Source organism: Borostomias antarcticus (assembly GCF_949987555.1).
Source record: "Borostomias antarcticus genome assembly, chromosome: 5".
Lineage (NCBI taxonomy): Eukaryota > Metazoa > Chordata > Actinopteri > Stomiiformes > Stomiidae > Borostomias > Borostomias antarcticus.
This window is the reverse complement of record NC_140238.1, coordinates 7,869,947-7,888,551: the sequence shown is the minus strand read 5'-3', so window position 1 is coordinate 7,888,551 and position 18,605 is coordinate 7,869,947. Positions and strand designations below refer to the sequence as shown.

Sequence of the window (18,605 nt, the reverse complement as noted above, 5' to 3'; positions counted from 1 at the left end):
TTGGAAATCTGACTTCAACCAAATAGAGCCTGCCTCAGCAGTAGAATGTATGTTATTGCATGGGATGCAAATGCGTATTCATTTACTTGGCATGAACAGTAATTCACTTGAAAGCAATTTCGTGAACTCTAGAACACCAGACACTGATTTTATTTCTTGTTTTTATTGGTATGAGCAAAGATCAGTCGCATAAACAGTGCGAATTATAATAAAAAGTCACAAGAATGGGTTTGATTGCAAGAGCCATAAAACCCACCTGACTTTGGTTCAATATCCTCAAGCAATTCCAATTGGATGTGTCCCACTCATCTCCTCAGACTAGTGAGTCAGCAGGGGAAAAAAAAAAAAATAGGTACTCACTATGAAATACAGACAAATGTTGGGACAAAATGGATATGTTGTAACATAGATTCTACTCCTCTGGAGCACATTGTCACTTATTTGTAATTGCTTAAAAGGTATTGGGGCACTATTGGAAATGGAGTCATCAAAGTCATCACAGAAAAGGTCAAACCCACATTTGTCTGGACAAATGAACCTTAAACCTGACAACTATCCAAAAGGTCAACTCAGTCAGAACCCACATACAGGACATTTCATGTATAACTACTGTGAATGGTAAATACATCATGGTGCATTCTGATTGATGTTTTCCCACAATAAATATAACTACCTTCAACACCACTATAAATGAGAATAATAAAACAGTAAAATACACTAAAATATATAGTAGGTTGTGAAAATATGTTTCTGTACTTTCAGTTCCTCTGACCTAAGCTATCATGGAACAGTTAAGGCAGTTTATGACTGTTTTATTGATAGATGGGTATTTGAGAGGTTGAAAACAAATCTTATAAAATCTTCTCATCTTCTTTCTTTGGCTGTTTCAATGAGACATGCACCTGTAGAGGATGTACAGGTATGAGCCAGTAGATGTTTCTGAGTGGACGGACAAGTTAATTTGTCAATATACGTTTCGTGCAATCTATACACATACTGTAGAGGTTAAGCAGCATATTTAACACACCGTGTTAAATATACCTGTATGAAGATATGACAAAAATTAAATCACTGTACTGTAGCTACTGGGCTTTTTAAAGACAGACTGTCTTAACAAATGCAAAGGAAATTCTTGGAAATGATCGAAGCATAAACACTGCTGTAGCTATCGATCACTTACATTTAAATAATGTAGACAAACTGCTCAAAGGATGTAGGCCTAAATATGAAAGCCGCAAGAAAACCAGCATAACCTCAGGAAAAAGTTCCACTTATTCTAGTGGTACTGTAGCTAGCTTTGCAGGTATAGTCAGGCAGCATTCTAGCTGACCACAGGCTTGTATCCAAATAAATCAGTCTCAACAACCCTTTCTTCAACGGCTCCCTTCTTTACTGTCCATTTTGCTTCAGTCTCTCCAATCTCTGGAGCAGGGCATTCCCAAAAGCTTCTCTGTAACCTGGGCTGAGTGTGTCCAGGAGCGAGTAAACAGTCTCATGATACTGGGTGCTCAAGCTTTCATCCACTTGGTCAAAGGCGTAGCCAACAACCTATAAAAGAGTGTGAGGGGGTCAAGTTCAATGAACTTACTGCTGCTCACATGCAATAGAACAATAACTGCAATGTTAAATGGTTGCCAAGTCTCACCCTTAGTCCCGCTTCACTGAGCTCAAGGCAATAGCGATTGGCCTCTCTCGTCTCAAGGTTTATGTAGGCCACATCCAATGCACAGTCCAGATTCTGAGACACGTACATTTCGGTCACTGCGAAGAGCACATCGTTAACCACCGCCTCCGCCTCCAACCTCATGTCCTTGACGCCTCCAAGCTCAACACTGCCTTCGTCAAACGAGGAGATCAGGGAGTCCTCTGGTTCGCAGTCTATCTCCATACCACTAGGCTGCAGGGAAAACAACATCAGTAACGTTAGTCAGCGGCATCATCACAGGCAATGTTATGCTTGCAGAATCACAGGTAATGTTGTGCGTGTTGCAGTAGGCTACAGCTATCAAGAAAGTTCAACTAATGTGACCACAGAAAGTGAAGTGCTGATCAACATCAGTGGTCCGAGTGATCGCAGTGAGACATCTCTGCCAGCTGCTCTTACAAAACTTGGCTAAGCTAAACCTGTGCGAACAAACTTGATATGGAACAGTCAATTCATATTTTTTATTGCTTATACGCCTACTTGTTATTATATTTAAATTCCACATACATCACAAATGTCGTCATTGCAGGGTTGAAAGTGGATTTATAACTACGTTTGTGACTTACCTCAGCAGCAGGGTTATCACTTTTCACTTCCTGCTCATGATGCATGCTGGGAAATACACAATGATCCCTGTATGATGAAGATTCACACACTTTCCTGTTCTGTGCTTCTAAAACAATTGATGGGTACGGTTATGCGTTTGAAGACCCACGTGTAGACTTTTCTCAGACGTTTCATTTCAATATCATAACATCACAAACATGTTCATTTAGCTCCACTCTTTTGAAAGGAAACAAGCGAGGGTAAAGTGAGGAGGCTTGTAGTAGAAAATCTTTGATGCGCACCAAACACTTTTAATTGATGTGCGCAGAAAGGGGAGGAGTTAAGGCAGATTGTACGTGCAGCGGAACGTGAACGTGAACGTGGTGCGGAGTCATGAAAGTGTTTGTAAACAACTCACGCAGAAGGTGAGAGATGAAGTAATAATTCTTGAATACTCTCTATACAGAACTAACACACTTGTTACGTTATGTTTAACAAGTCATTTTATCTTGTTACATGACTCGCATTCGATAGAGAGGGGGGGATTGTCACTAATTTGAGCCACAACATTTCAGATATTCATGATAGCTGGCAAGCTAGCGTTAGCTAGCTCGCTCTGTTGTATCTGCAAGCTAGCTAACCTCAGCGCAACAAGCAATGCTGATGGGGGGTATTTAATTTTGTTGCCATGGACAATTTTGTCATGTCCTGTTTTAACCATTTTAACGTTGACGGGAAAAGCCACAGACACAACAGTAACAACAAAGAGATTTAGTAACGTTTGCGAACAGCAAATAATGTTAACGTTACTTAGCCTAGCTAGATACACCCGGCGTTTGGTTGCTGTGAAGTGTCGAGTTGCTGCTGTCTAGTAATGGTGTAATGTTAGCTTTCTGAGACCTGTCTGTTGGCTACCGTTTTTGCTGATGGCTACAGTAACTCTAGTAGGTTAGTTTGTGTAAGTGAGAGTGTGCCTGCCAATACATCCATGGTGCCTGCGTGCTGTGTAAACAAAGCGTTGGCTTGCGACACAATTAACACAACAACACAACAACTAGCCAACTTAAGGGTATATGGAAAGGGAGTCTGTCACAGGAACACTGACAGTTGCAATTCACCTCGTAGAGGTTAAGAAAGAAAGATCTCAGTTATTTATGTCTCAGCTCTATGTTTCTATTTTCCAGGTACAGCAAACTGGAGTCGGTAACACGTCTACACAACTCACCAGAATTCAGTACATCTGAATTTTTTCTCCCTCTTGGATGTGAAGAATGTTTAAGCTCACCTTTTCCTGAAATTTTGAAGTCGACGGGATGACAGAGCCAATGCCATCATAATACATCAGCCATCGTATCTATAAAACATCTTTGCAGAATACAGAAATCAATACTTATTTAATATAACCTTCAGTCAGTCAAGATGCCCTGGCCATTCTCAGAGTCCATAAAAAAGCGTGCATGCCGATACCTCCTGCATCGGTACTTGGGCAATTTCCTCCAGGAGAAGCTTAGCTTAGATCAGCTAAGCTTAGACCTTTATCAAGGCACTGGATCACTAGCACAAGTGCCACTGGACAAATGGGTAAGCTCAGTCCTTGTTGTGCAGTATACAATGAAGCAATTGTACTGGCTGAAGTGCAAAAAAAACAACCAAGGCATAAGCTGTGTTTCTTCTTTCTCAGTCACTGAATGAGATCCTGGAGACGGTGGACGCCCCTTTTGAGGTGATCGAGGGTTTCATCCAGACCATCTCTCTCACCGTGCCGTGGGCGGCTCTGCTGCAGGAAAACTGCGCCCTGGAGGTGAAAGGCCTGGAGATGGTGTTCAGACCCAGACCACGTGTTGGTGAGGCCTGAGCTTGAGACGCCGTGTCTCTCTTTGTCCTCAGCAGGTTTCATAGTGATTGTGTTCTGAATAAGTGTCTTTTAGACCCTGTTTAGACTTGGTTTTAAAATGTGTTTTTTAGACGATCAGATCACAAGTGGACAGCGAGACACATCATCGTTGAGATTAACGTACACCTGTGTCTATCATGCGTCTCCAAATGTTTAGACTTGGTTTTAAAATGTGTTTTGGACGATCAGATCACAAGTGGACAGCGAGACACATCATCGTTGAGATTAACGTACACCTGTGTCTATCATGCGTCTCCAAATGTGTCCAGCTGACTACTTGTGTTCGTATGTAGTAACCATAGTAACTCACTCACTCCTGCCTATACGTGTGTGTCGCACAGCTGTTTCATTTAAACAAATCAATAATCAGTCGGTTAGACTTCGAGCAGATTGAAAAAAGTGCGCATGAAAGCAGCCGAAGATGTTTGAAGAACTAATAAACATAAGACAAAGGAGGTTCTCTGTGCATATCCAACAGGGTGGAGGTGTTGGAGCAATGAATCAAACTTACGTAAATTCTGGAGTGTGCGGTCCCCTCCTTCCAATAGTGATAAGTATACAGGACTCTTTTTCTTTTTAACTAATAAACATAGTAGGGGTTTTTCCAACTGTTTTGATTGATAGGACAAGTCATTTGCGACTTGAAAAAGAGCACAGGATAAGGCAGAAAGGGAGAAAAATTATCCTACATTGATGACATGTTTTCCTGTTATGTCTTTGTCGGGGACGCATCAGGACACATTAGCATTTAGAGTGCTAAAGATATGTGGTCAAATGCATCCCAGACCACCTCAGTGGTTTGAGGAAACGTTTCACAAAACGTTTAGGTGGCCGTTTACACTTTAGTGTATTTAGCGCTATCGACTTTGAATCTAATCTTTCAAAACGCATTCTAAAACGAAGTTTTAACAGGGTTATAGATGTATTTTGAATGATGTTTTATCTTGATCTATGTTTTGTTTTATGATTGTTTTATCTTGACTGTATGTATATATTTTTGTAGTCTTCTATGTATATTATTTACGCTGATGTATTCTGTATATTCTCGCTGCTGTAACGCCCAAATCTCCCCCTAGGGATTATTCAAGTTAATCTTATCTGGATCATTTTGACCACAGTATGTTTACCCTTGTGTGCCCAGCCTCAGGTATGGAGCCTATGTACTGGTCCAGCTTTATGACTAGCAGCATGCAGCTGGCTAAGGAATGTCTGAGCCAGAGATTGACCGATGACTTGGGAGAGAGCTTCCAGCCTCTTGAGGGATTGGAAAAGTTTGCTGAAACTATCGAAACGGGTATATATTGTGACGGATCAATCATCATCACATGAACAAGCATTCTTCCTTTGATTTGACAAAGATCTAATTACACATTCCTTTCTGCGTGCCCTTTAGTTCTGAGGAGAGTCAAAGTGACGTTCCTGGACACGGTTCTCAGAATTGAACATGTCCCAGAAAATTCCAAAATGGGAATTGCTCTTGAGATGCGAATCGACAAGTAAGTAATGTAGCTTCATCTTACTTTGGATCATTGTTTAGTATTTTCTGCACGTTGGCTTTAAACACTGCATGAGTTGGCATGAACATTATCTATCTTTTTGTGTTCAGGATTATTTACTGTGATGAAACAGACGAGGAGAGTTCCAGCGTCAACGTGCATCAGCCCACTACATTTGCACATAAAAACCTGCAGCTGGAGGGAGTCAAGGTCTTCTGGGATGAGTTCTCTGAGGCAGCCAGAGCTGGCTTTAAGTCTTCGCCCACCCCAGCGGTGAGTTCCATTAGCTTTCCATTAGCTTCCTGAGTCCTTTGTAGGTAAGGCTTGGAGAACGAGTACTTACTGTAATCCTGTCATGTGCTCACCCCTCCCCTCAATGTTGCTTCTCTCAGGAGTCTGAGGCCAAGCTCTCCCCCAGCTGGAACCCCAAGATCATCTGTGAGCCTCATCCCCAGTTCACTGAGCCAGTGTCCTCTGCCACGCCATTCGAACCCATGCAGATTGGCAGTCTGAGCGGCAAAATCGAGCTGTCTCTCACACTGAAACAGAACCAAGCCATGCCTGGAGCAAAGGTTAGTAGTATTTGATCTTCTTATATGATTACAATAGCATTGCAACTGTAAAAACTCAACATTGTCACTCTGAAATGGTCATAATATACATTTTCTTGATTCTTTCAATATCAGTTGGATGTCGATGGACAGATTGACACAGTCATCATGCTGCTGTCACCGCGACAAGTTCACCTCCTTCTGGACATGTTTGGAGTTTTCTCCGGTTCAGGTGGGCTATCATCAGCGCAGGATTCACTGAGGAACTTGGTGTCTTAAACACATAAAAACATACTTTTATGATTCAGTCATAATTAACTGCCTCTTTGTGTTTGCTTGTGAAGGGGGGCAGGAGTGGACAAAGGACAGGAAGAATCGGCCCATGCAGCAGGAAGATGAGTATCGTCTCCACATGGAGCTGAATCGATGCCTGAAGAAGGATTCCACGATGGCTGGCGCAGACCCAGACCTCTTTGAGAGCCAGACCACCAGAACCGTGTCTAGTCGAGGTGAGGATGAGCAGATCTCACCCTGTCTTACAATGTATGATCAAATATGCCTTTCTGACGTTGAAGGAAACCCAACTGCTATTATTATTATTATTATTATTATTATTATTATTATTATGAGAGACCATGTAATCTGGTTCTGTCTTTCCTTGACCCTGGCTGTCGGAGCAGAGGATGTGTTCTTCTCCATGGCTGACATGGACATGTCCCACAGCCTGTCGTCCCTCCCGCCTCTGGATGAACCGCCCACGGTGGACCTGGACCTCTCTCTCAACAGCAACTACTCTGCCTCTCCAGGGGACTCTCCCTCTGCCAACGTTACTGTAAGACTAACAGTTGAACTGTTTAATTTTAACAGCTCGGTGTCAAAGTAGCACGGTAATTTAGCTGAATCTGGCACCATGTCTGTCTTTTTCCTTCATAGACACTCTGGGATGAGTACCTGGATGTTCCTCGGCAGAGAGAGAAGCAGACTCAAGAAGCCCCTTTCCTTCCTCACAAGCTGCTAAGACAGATCTGTAAGATCCAGGGTCTTTATTCTTTAGAATAAACACAATGGCGACACACTGATCAGCGTTTCGCCGCCTAAGTCATTTGTTTTCACCACTAAGTTGATTTTTATATTTGTGATTAAGCCCATTCTTCCAAAGCTCACGGCGACGAGTCCAGGCCAGAGCTGGTGTTCAGACTGTCTCTGGGTAGCCTGGCGGTGTCCGTCCTCCACATCGACCCCCTGCTCCCGCCGGACGCCGCCCCCAGCCCGCTGGCGCCCATGGCGGCTGACTTCTTCCGTATGGTTGGCCCAGACCACCTTCACCCTGCGACGTTCATCCAGTCGCGGACAGTGTTTGACGAGGCCTGCCCCCACGACCATCTCAGGTGCTAAAGCCAGACCTTTATTAACACGTAGCACTATCAAGTGATTAACATATCAGTCGTGCTACACTGCGCCCCGTGTTTGCGCTGGTCTGACTGACGGAAGGCCTCTCTGCAGGTTTGTGGGCCAGGGTCTGAAGGTGAGCTATGAGCACTGCCAGGGCTCCAGCCTGCGCACCTTCAGCACCGACGTGTCCCTGGGCCGGATGGAGCTGCTGGAGTGCCTGTTCCCCTCCGAGAGCCTCAGCGCAGCGTCCCAGAGGGGGGTGCAGTACACCGAGGTAAGGCCTCCCAAACCACCACGCCCCCAGACTTTGTACGAAACAAAACGACGCTCGGGTTTTGCGCGGCGGACGCGACTCGACAGCCTGGCGCCCGCCGCCGTCGTGCCGCGCGTTACAGGTGTGTTTCAGCGTTTTTCCTCTTGTCAATCCTCAGCTGTTGACGTTCGACGCCGCTACCGGTTCCGCCGACTCTCCGCCATCAGCCACATGCCTGCACCTGCTCTACAAACTGGCTGAGCGCAGAGGGCCACAGGTAAAAGTGTTCCTCGGTGTGTTTTAATAGATGCTCTTGAAGTAGACTCTCTCCCCGTAGTGCTTTGTTCTGAACCCCCCCCCCCCCATGTCGCGGCGCCTCTAGGGAGGCCAGGTGCGCCTGAGCAGCATGCCCAGGAAGGCGGAGATCCAGGTGGAGCTGGGTCAGGTGCGGTCCGAACTGGACATCAGCATCGTGGACCGCCTCAACTCGCTGCTGCAGCCGCAGAAACTGGTCACCACGGAGATGATGGCGTCCCACATGTACACATCCTACAACAAACACGTCAGCCTGGTGAGAAGTGACTCTCGTGTCTTCTTTGCACTTTGAACTCGGCGACAGCTGTTTGGTGGGAGGGGGGGGGAACAACCCCTGATGCGCTTCTGTTCATACATCTGTCCCACAGCACAAGGCTTTTGCCGAGGTTTTCCTCGACGACAGCCGGACCCCAGCGAACTGCCACGTGTCGCTGACGGTCAACGCCCCCGTGCTGAGCCTGGTGGTCCGCTTCCCCATCCCGGACCTGCGCTCCGACCAGGAGAGAGGCCCCTGGTTCAAGAAGTCCCTGCAGAAGGAGGTGCTGTACCTGGAGCTGGAGGACCTGGAGGTGAAGTCCGAGTTCATGGGAGGCAGCTGCCCGGAGCAGAGCAAGATGGAGCTCACTTTCAGAGAGCTTGTCGGTATGTGGCTCGTTGACCCAGAAGCTGACATTTCGGACCCCCCCCCCCCCCCTCCAAAAAAAAAATAATAATCCATCACCGCTCTGTTCACTTCACCTCCCCAGGGAAGTTCCAGGAGGAGCCGGACCTCCCCGCTGGCAGGTTCCTCCAGGTGTCTCACACCATGGACGGAGACATGACCACGTCCACGGACAGTGGGAAGTTTGACTGGCCCAGGTAGCTACAGCACCTAGCTACACTACACACCAAACTATCTATCTATCTATCTATCTATCTATCTATCTATCTATCTATCTATCTATCTATCTATCTATCTATCTATCTATCTATCTATCTATCTATCTATCTATCTAGCAGATCTATCTATCTATCTATCTATCTGTCTGTCTATCTGTCTGTCTGTCTGTCTGTCTGTCTGTCTGTCTGTCTGTCTGTCTGTCTGTCTGTCTGTCTGTCTGTCTGTCTGTCTCTCTGTCTCTCTCTCTGTCTGTCTGTCTGTCTGTCTGTCTGTCTGTCTGTCTGTCTGTCTGTCTGTCTGTCTGTCTGTCTGTCTGTCTGTCTGTCTGTCAATCACAACCAACCACAACCCCACTCGCTAACTGACCTCTCCTTCCCACTTGTGCAGAGTTGTGCTGAAGGTGAACCCCACGGCGGTCCACTCCATCCTGGAGAGGGTGACCGCCGAGGAGGAGGAGGAGGGGGCAGGAGACCGCTCCCCCGAGGAGGAAGAGGAGGAGGGCGCCGCCCACTCGCTGAAGGACGTGTGCGACTTTGGGAAACCGGAGCCGTCACCTTTCTCCTCACGCCGGGTCATGTATGAAAACGAAGAGGTGGGCGACTGTTAGGGCTCACCGAACGGTCTGCACATTTAAAGTCCAGTTGAAACGGACATTTGAGATCATCTAACCTCCGTAGTTTGATGTATTTCTGACTCAAACAGGCTATAGGGGCGGGACGTAAAGTTTTAGAGGAATTTGACTGGAACGTTGACAAGTTGGCAGGTTATAACAAGTTTAGACAGATTCGATAGACAGATAGCATTGATTGATGGGTGGATGTCGTGAGATTATTGGTTGACCTTGCTCTTGCATTGCTGACGTAAGCACTCGAAGGATTTTGTTTTAAAGGAAGAAAAAAATAATTGGATTTGATATAAGACTACAATGGAAATTTAGAAAAATATTTGGCATATATTGTTAAATAGGTACACACTATGACCAAGTACTATGTGATCCACAATCGAAAAAAATACATTTTTGTTTCATTGCGTCTTTACTGAAGACCTCCGGTCAGATTATTTATCTTGACGGCTGACGATGCCATCGCCATCTCTCTCTCTCTCCAGATGGTGATTCCCGGCGACGTGGCGGAGATGACTGAGTTCCAGGAGAAAACCACCGGCAACTCGCGCTTCATCCTGGAGCTCTGCTTTCCCAACGTGCAGCTATCATTACCCAGCAAGACCTTCTACGAGAAACTACATAACAGGTACGGCCAGGCCAGGTACATCTGCCTCTAACGACGCCGCTCGTGATACTTGATAAGGATTTGGGTTAAACCCCGAGCGACTGCCCCGTCCGTGTCCTCCCCCAGGATAAACAACGACCTGCTGCTTTGGGAACCCACGGCTCCATCGCCGGTGGAGACGGTGGAGAACATGCCGTATGGAGTGGGGCTCTCTGTAGCCAGCCAGCTCATCAACACCTACACCAAGGACAGCTTCAGCCAGTTCCGCTCCACCGGAACCGAGGGTTAGAGAATCCTGCTCGCCTGCAGCTAACATGTCAACTTCACAGATGTTTTCTTATGGTGCCACAAGTTCTTAGATAGAACTTTTAAACCGTTTGTTGGTAAGAACACACTGTACATTGGTGGTGGTGTCGTGTGCTGTGTGTTGTAGATGAGGACAGTGGTTCCGAGGAGGAGACCATGCAGTACTACTCCCCCGCCTCGGACCTGGGCCTCAGGTCTCGCAGGAAGAAGAAGCCAAAGAGCCAGAACAAGAGCTCCCAGAGCCTGTTCTCCGTCATCCTCAGCGTAAACCACGGCCTGGTGGCCCTGCAGACCAACGCCAAGGTAGCCCGTCGAGGACATATTTTGTCATGAAGCGATGTTATTCATTCATGTTTAGATGTTCCTTCATCGTTTTTCTATTCTTTTTTGCCCGTCCAGCAGGAGGATAAGACGGTTTTGAAAAACAGACACGGGGAGTTCTGGTTGGAGGTGAAGAACGGAGTGCTGTTTGGCGTGACTCAGTACGAGGGCTACAAAGACCAGCACTACGTCTGCTTTCACACTAGTAACATCTGTCTCTACCACCAAGGTAAGGAATGAAGAATTAACACTGCACACAAACGTCTGTGGACAAGACTGTTTCATGTAGCCTGGCTATAACTAAGGTGGTCTTATGTGTCTCCCTAGGTCTGGTGGACGGGGACACCCCCATATTAGATATCAAGCTGCCCTGCAGGACACGTCCTCATTGGCTGGAACCGACCATCTACCCGTCTGAGGCGGCCCCCGATAGGACGTCCCCCTCGGAGGGCATCGGCCTGGAGGCCCACAGCATGCTGTCTGTCGCCGTCAAGATCTCGTCCCAGAACATGGAGCGCAACGTCAAGGTGTGGTCTAACCCCGACTCACACATCCCCATCACTGTTCTCACAGTCATGCATTCCTCTCGTGTATAATAGGGAGTTACTACCTCCGTCATGGATTAAAGCTGGTGGTTTGTTTTTGGTTTGTTTGTTCCACAGGAGTTCCTGGTTGCTGTGGGAGTGAGAGGGGCCACACTCCAGCACCGGGTGGTTCCTCCGAGCCTGGGCTGGTATGACCAGGTAAGCCCCACACCTCAGCCTGAACCCTGAACCTGTAGTATAGTTAGAAACCAGGGTAGGATCTAGGCATATCTCCGTCTGATCGGTGTGTGTGTGTGTGTGTGTGTGTGTGTGTGTGTGCTTGTGTGTGTGCTTGTGTGTGTGCTTGTGTGTGTGCTTGTGTGTGTGTGTGTGTGTGTCTGTGTGTGTAACAGATAGTGGACTTCCTGAACGTGTCAGATGAACCCGTGTTGGGCTACACGCCCCCTGTCTCCGTCACCACCCTTCACCTCCACCTGTGGAGCTGCTCTCTGGACTACAGGTGCTGTGGGGCAGAACATCTGGCTTCATGGACTGAGGGTGTATGAGCTGTGTTTCTCCCTGACTTTAGTTGATGTATTCATATTTATTCTTTCGCTGTCGCCTCTTCAGACCCTTGTACCTGCCGATCAGATCTCTGTTGGTTGTGGAGACGTTCAGCATCTCTAGCAGCGTCTCTCTGGACCACTCCTCCTCCACACTCAGGTACTACAGCTGCGCTGGTCATTGCCCTGACAGAAAATGGTGTCTTTTTACAGAAAATAGAATTTTTTCATAGATATAATTTTTTTGTCCCTGGTTCAAGGATCATTATGGATGAAGCAGCCTTGTTCCTCTCAGACAAGTGTAATGCTGTGTCTGTGAATCTGATGCGAGGTAAGCTAGGCTCAGAACCCAAGTCTGAATATGACGCTGGACGTTAGTTATCGTAGGAAGTATATTTTCTAGACTGCTAACTTGTGTTATGTCCCACAGACTATGTGCAGGTTGTAGACATGGGCACGTTAGAGCTGAGGATCACAGCCGTCAAGCCCGGAGCGAACAGACAGTTGGTAAGAAATCTCTGTCCATGTGTGAGGAACCCTCTCTCAACTTTGGATCCCACTGGCTCAAATCTTCTCTCTTATGTTTTGTTTCGGGATCAGACGGAGCCCAGATTTGAGCTGCGCTGCTCAAGCGATGTCATCCACATCCGGACGTGTTCGGACTCCTGCGCGGCCCTCATGAACCTCATCCAGTACGTGGCCAGCTACGGAGACCTGCTGACCCCTCCTGGACCGGAGTTCAGGAGCAGCAGCTCCAAGCAGAGACCCAAGGTCAGTTATGAAATAATACTCTAGCATATTCATGACCTAACAACCGCCGTGCTGTCACACCGTCACACACTTGTCCACAGACAAGAGAGCATGATGGAGTATGGAGAGTTGACCCTGGTATAATGATAGTAAAATGTGTGGATGCTGACTCTCCCTACTCTTGTAATTGGTTCACTTGTCTCTCCGCTCAGCCGGAGGCTCCATGTCGACCCCCTTCCCAGACTCCCCTGCTCCCCGAGGCAGAGCAGCAGATGCTGCAGGACCTGATGAGCGAGGCCATGGAGGAGACGGACGGCCAGCACGCCCTGGGCCTCCAACAGAACGGTCAGACCGTAGCCCACAGACGCAGCCACCCTCACCTCTGCTTGGGTCGGATAACGTCCTACGGTTCTTAACGACGAGCTGTTGTGCCTCCCTCCCTGTTACAGGGCTGCACGAGGAGCAGGATCACGACTCGGACCCGCCTCGCTCCGACCTGTTCCTGTTCCCGGACGAGAGTGGGAATCTGACCCAGGAGTCCAGCCCCACATACCCCAACCTCCACTCGCCCCTCATCACCCCCGTCCCAAACCTCGCGCAGGAGGCCGATGATTTCTGCATCCTGGAGACTCCGGCTTCCAGAGCCGAGGTGAGAGCGTGTATTACACAGCGGGTCTTTCAGCCAGTCGTGGATGTCGTTCAGTCTCAGCCAATGATGGTGTTGGTTAATATGTTTGGTAATGTGCTGTGTGTGTCTCAGGATCGGGACCAGGAGCCGGTGGTGAATAAGCTGACCTCGGACGCCATCGAAGTCAAAGACAACCACTTCAGCCAGCCGCTGATTGGCGCCGACTCCAGCAGGGGAGGCCTGAACTTCCCCGTCCCGGAGGTGCGCTACCTCGTCAGGGAGATCTCCATCGTCTGGCACCTCTACGGAGGGAAGGACTTTGGAACGTCAGCATTCACCTCCTCTCCAGCCAGAAGTCGAGGGTGAGTATTGTGTGCGTGTGTATGTGTTTTTTTGTGTGTGTGTGTGGCAGAGGTTGAACCTATGTCTGTGTGTGTTTGTTGAAGGTGCACGCCGCACAGCTCCCCGTCTCAGACCCCGAGCAGACACGGCCGGTCGGGGGGACGGCCGGGTGGGGGGCGTGGCAGGAACCCTGACGTCCTGATGGAGATCCAGCTCAGCAAGGTAGGAGAGTGAAGGTGTCTGCTCTGCACATTGCCCCAACCAACGCCAACGTTGGATTTGCCTGTCATGTTTGATGGTGACTGTTGGAGTTGGTTGGATGGACTTTAAGCTGAATTTTAAACTTCCACCATTCTAACAACTGCCAACTTTAGAGTAGTGGGTGTTGGGAGTTGGTTGGCATTGGTTGGATCAGTATGCAGGCATCTTAATAAAAAATAGGACTATTCTAGAGCATGCTCTTAATCAGGATGATTCACGTGATTAATGCGTGAGAGTGAACTTTCAAAAACATATAAAGGCAACAATTCTCTCTTGCCCCCCCCCCCCCCCCCCCCTCCTGTCCAGGTGAGGTTTCAGCACGAGGTGTACCCCCAGGCTACCCAGGCGGCTCCTGGCCCGGCCGCGGACCAGCCCGTGTCGCGGCAGGTGTTCATCGTCCAGGACCTGGAGATCCGAGACAGGCTGGCCACGTCCCAGATGAACAAGTTCCTGTACCTCTACTCCAGCAAGGAGATGCCCCGCAAGGCCCATTCCAACATGGTGAGGAAGACGGCCGGACCAGACGATGGAAATATGGGAAGATGTGGATGGTAATGGTGAAGGCATGCTAATGCCTTAGCGTGATGGCCGTGTGGTTTCTTGTTCTTGCAGCTGACGGTCAGGGCGCTGCACTTGTGCCCAGAGGCGGGCCCAGTTCCCCAGGAGTGCTGCTTGCGGGTCTCTCTCATGCCCCTGCGTCTAAACATTGATCAGGTGAGCGAGAGAGAGAGAGAGAGAGGAATGGATTCCTGTTGAGTTACATGCACTGTAGTCATGACTCTGGCCCCTCTTCTTGCTTGTAGGATGCGTTGTTTTTCCTGAAGGACTTCTTCGCCAGCCTTGCTGCTGAAGTGGAGATGTTCTCACCACCTGACCAAGAAGGTAAAGGAGCTCTCCTTCAGTTGAACCCGAAACCCGTAAACAACATGAATACTCGCATTAATGTGTGGCTCATAGCAGCATTGTGACCTTTTAATGACAAGTCGAACCGTGTTGCTCTGCAGCCCTTTACATCTCTATGAAGAAACCTCCCACCCCAGAGGTCTCCTGCAGCTTCTCCAAGCACGGCGGAGGGGGCCAGGACCCGGCACCCATCATCTCAGTCCCCCCCCAGAGCCGCCCCAGTCAGAACGGACTGACCTTGTTGTCCGGCAACGAGGACTCTGGGGAGGCGGACACCCCCACTGCGTCCTTCACTGACCAGCCCATCTTCTTCAGGTGTGCGCGGTTGTCACCAGACACGTCAAGATGAGCTTGTGTCTTTCAGTGGGATCGATTTGAATCCTTGTTCGACCAGTGTGTTTTGTTTCTATCAACAGAGAGTTCCGGTTCACCTCTGAAGTTCCTATTCGCTTGGATTACCATGGGAAACATGTTTCAATGGAGCAGGTACGTTTGTCTAAGGGCACTTTAGTCTAAGAGTAATTGTCCTACCAAGTACAGATGTGATTTATTCACACCAGTATATTTCACCCTCTTTCTTGCACTACCTCTGTGTTTCAGGGAACATTTGCAGGAATTGTGATCGGGTTGACGCAGCTAAACTGCTCGGAGCTGAAACTAAGACGATTATGCTATAGACAAGGGTATGTTTTATCAGCAGTGCAATCCCCACACATTAGAATTGATCTGGCTGGACTGACATTGGGAAACCATTGACTTGTTTCATTGTGATTACATACTATAGCAAAGATAGTATGAATGTTAAAGTATGCAGCAATCCTGATGATGATCTACTTGCTTCTCCTCCAGGCTGCTGGGTGTGGATAAGCTCTTTTCCTATGCAATTAATGAGTGGCTGAATGACATCAAGAAGAAACAGCTGCCGGGCCTGTTGGGTGGAGTGGGGCCCATCCACTCCCTGGTCCAGTTGGGTGAGTGGGACATGCTTTCAGAACCAGTGGTAATACACAATAATTTGTTTCACACTTTCATGTGAGAACAGATACTGAAACGGTTTAACAGCTGCTGTGTAAAGAGATTTTAGCGGATCTTAACACCACACACAAAAGTGACAAAGGGCATGTTTAATTACTTCGCCCAATTGAACCGCAATGGACAATCAATCATATCAATCAATCAATCATATTTATTTATATAGCACATTTAAACATGACACAAGTCAACCAAAGTGCTTCACAAGTGACAGATAGGACACAGAAACATGGAACAGACAACAGTTTTCACAACATGGAACAGACAATAAATTGCACAGGGTGAGGTCAGGATGAATCAGGAAACGCTAGAGAATAAAGGTACGTTTTGAGCTGGGATTTAAGGGACTCTATCGAGGGGGCAAATCTGATTGAGGTAGGGATACTGTTCCACTTTTAGGCTTATCTTGTCTAATAGATCTTTTAAGTAGTAGTGGTAGTAGTAGTGCTTTCTTGGTCACCGGGGGGAGATTTACAGTGTTTATTTTATGGTGGGTGTAGGTCCTAACCTTTCTTGTATTTTGTGTTCTCCCAGTCCAGGGATGTAGGGATTTGGTCTGGCTCCCCATAGAGCAGTACAGGAAGGATGGCAGGATTGTGCGTGGGTTCCAGCGCGGTACCGCTTCCTTTGGAACCTCCACAGCCATGGCTGCTCTGGAGCTGACCAACCGCATGGTCCGCACCATCCAGGTAAAACCAACCAGTCCACTTCAGATCCACTTTTAGACATGACTGAATGAACATGCACACCTGTTTTGATTGCCTCAAACAATTATCACTTCAAACGTATTCACCTCCAGAAAGTGGTTGAGCAAGGATTGTTTGGATTGTGTTTTTCAGGCAGCGGCTGAGACCGCCTACGACATGGTTTCCCCAGGACCCGATGAGAGGGAGTCAAAGAGGGTGAAGCGTTTTTCTCATTACCGATTGGCTCACCAGCCAGTCGACCTCCGGGAGGGGGTAGCCAAAGCCTACACCGTCGTAAAGGAGGTAGGTAAAAACTGCATGCAAAAAGAAAATATTACACTTCATCTGCAAACTCTGCTGACTGAACTGAAGGAACAATGAAGGAACTAATAAGTTCATTATCGCGACTGCAGTAACAGACATTCATTGTGTCCATGTCCAGGGAATCACAGACACTGCGTTGACCATCTACGACACGGCCACTCGAGAGCATGAACAGCGCGGGATGACGGGGGCGGTGGGCGGAGTGCTGCGGCAGCTTCCCCCGGCAGTGGTCAAGCCGCTCATCATGGCCACGGAGGCTACCTCCAACGTCCTGGGGGGCATGAGGAACCAGATCCACCCGGACGCACGGCAGGAGGAGTCCCAGAAATGGCGGCAGGGGGAGGAGTGACGGCCCCACTGGCTACCAGAGACTGAACCGATGATCAGCTGCCAGCGAAACGGACGAGCTCCACTTGGCTTTAGCTTTGCCCCTCAAGTGGCTCAAACAAACTGGAAGGATCTGGCTCTGAACAACTCAGAGCTGGATAGTTAGAGATAATGTAAATAAAACTAAACTAATTTCATAGACTTGTGGCAATGTGTGAGCTAAGGTGAATCAGCTTGTGTTACCTTCATACCCTCGCAGTGCCTTTACGGTTATGCTACGATCATACTACACAATGCTAGACAAGGGGACGGTTAAGTGTAGAAGAGTAAGAGTATAGGCCACTGTGCCATATGTTTCCTACAGTAAATTACCTTTTCTTTGAGGGAATGACTGGCTTTTGAATGCAAAACCACTGTTTTTAAATGTGGTACTAGAAACAATGAGGAATATTACTTTGTTGTCTAATGAGGGAGAGACATGTTGACAGGTAGCTTTAAGAGCAGGTCTGCATTGTTTTAAAAACAGTCTGGTACAACTAGTCTGTGGTAGATGGTCATTATCATTAGCTTATCCTAATCGGTGTCTACCAATATCTTAGATATGCTGTAAACTGATGTAATGACCCCTGTATTTCTATATAGGTATACAGGATATAACATGTAAGCGTGGTCCTTGTAATAATTGTAAATTACTATGTAACATTTCAGGCAAATGTCATTCAAAAGGACCGCAAAAGGTCACAGCATTGTGGAATGTGTTTAAATTATACTGTATGTATTTATGATAAAAGTCATTTTTGACCAGTAGGCTAGAGATGAATAGTGGATGACGTAAAAGATATCCAAATCTACCTGAATCTGGCTATTCAGCTATTTCAAATCTCACAATTCTAACATTGCAGGTGGCAGTAGGCATATGCCACGAATGTCAAATGGCCTCTCACACTTGTCCATTGTCCATATGTTTTGAATGCACACAAACATTTTCCATTTCTACACATTTGGTTGTCACCCAAAAGTCTTAAAATTCATGCTCTTGTTTGACTATTTTGTACGTCAATTTACAGTAGCCTAAGATATGATCATGCAATTTCTACATTTGCATCACATAGCCTACTCTTTTATGTTGGGGAAAAACATCGTTTATTTAGCCATTAGAATTCTGGGAAAGAATATTGTACATATGTGTACAGTTAATTTTCGCAATTTGTAATAAAAGCATGAAACTGTTGTTAAAAGGGAATAAAATATTTAAAGTCCACAGATTTTGTGCCCGGGAACAAAAACCCGCTGGTTTATGTTGGGTCGTTACCATAGGTACCGCGGTTGTTCTAGTTGGTAAGTGTAGCCTACAATCCACAATCACAGATCTTTTCT

General features: G+C 47.4%; 2 protein-coding genes across 2 annotated transcripts; one reads left to right on the top strand and one right to left on the bottom strand.

The window, feature by feature from the left end:
• Nucleotides 1-182: 182 nt before the first annotated feature.
• gskip (gsk3b interacting protein) lies at nt 183-2,304 on the bottom strand. The gene is made up of 3 exons (XM_084437847.1): nt 2,272-2,304; nt 1,646-1,897; nt 183-1,548 (listed from the first exon to the last, which is right to left on the bottom strand). Exons 2-3 carry the CDS (start codon nt 1,886-1,888, stop codon nt 1,390-1,392), a joined length of 402 nt encoding a protein of 133 aa, XP_084293973.1. The 5' UTR covers nt 1,889-1,897; nt 2,272-2,304; the 3' UTR covers nt 183-1,389.
• Nucleotides 2,305-2,634: 330 nt separating this feature from the next.
• Nucleotides 2,635-18,479, top strand: atg2b (autophagy related 2B). The gene is made up of 43 exons (XM_084438191.1): nt 2,635-2,676; nt 3,436-3,832; nt 3,933-4,095; nt 5,287-5,439; nt 5,539-5,641; nt 5,752-5,914; nt 6,034-6,213; nt 6,328-6,424; nt 6,537-6,701; nt 6,873-7,024; nt 7,126-7,219; nt 7,337-7,580; nt 7,696-7,858; nt 8,016-8,114; nt 8,220-8,408; nt 8,521-8,794; nt 8,899-9,010; nt 9,420-9,624; nt 10,140-10,282; nt 10,388-10,545; nt 10,695-10,870; nt 10,967-11,117; nt 11,216-11,415; nt 11,551-11,631; nt 11,826-11,932; nt 12,043-12,135; nt 12,236-12,306; nt 12,406-12,482; nt 12,576-12,746; nt 12,938-13,070; nt 13,175-13,374; nt 13,486-13,715; nt 13,800-13,917; nt 14,263-14,457; nt 14,569-14,670; nt 14,760-14,838; nt 14,961-15,174; nt 15,276-15,345; nt 15,460-15,542; nt 15,709-15,830; nt 16,426-16,580; nt 16,731-16,880; nt 17,020-18,479. The coding sequence occupies exons 2-43, from the start codon at nt 3,671-3,673 to the stop codon at nt 17,248-17,250; spliced, it is 6,228 nt and encodes a 2,075-aa protein (XP_084294317.1). The 5' UTR covers nt 2,635-2,676; nt 3,436-3,670; the 3' UTR covers nt 17,251-18,479.
• The last annotated feature ends 126 nt before the right edge of the window (nt 18,480-18,605 follow it).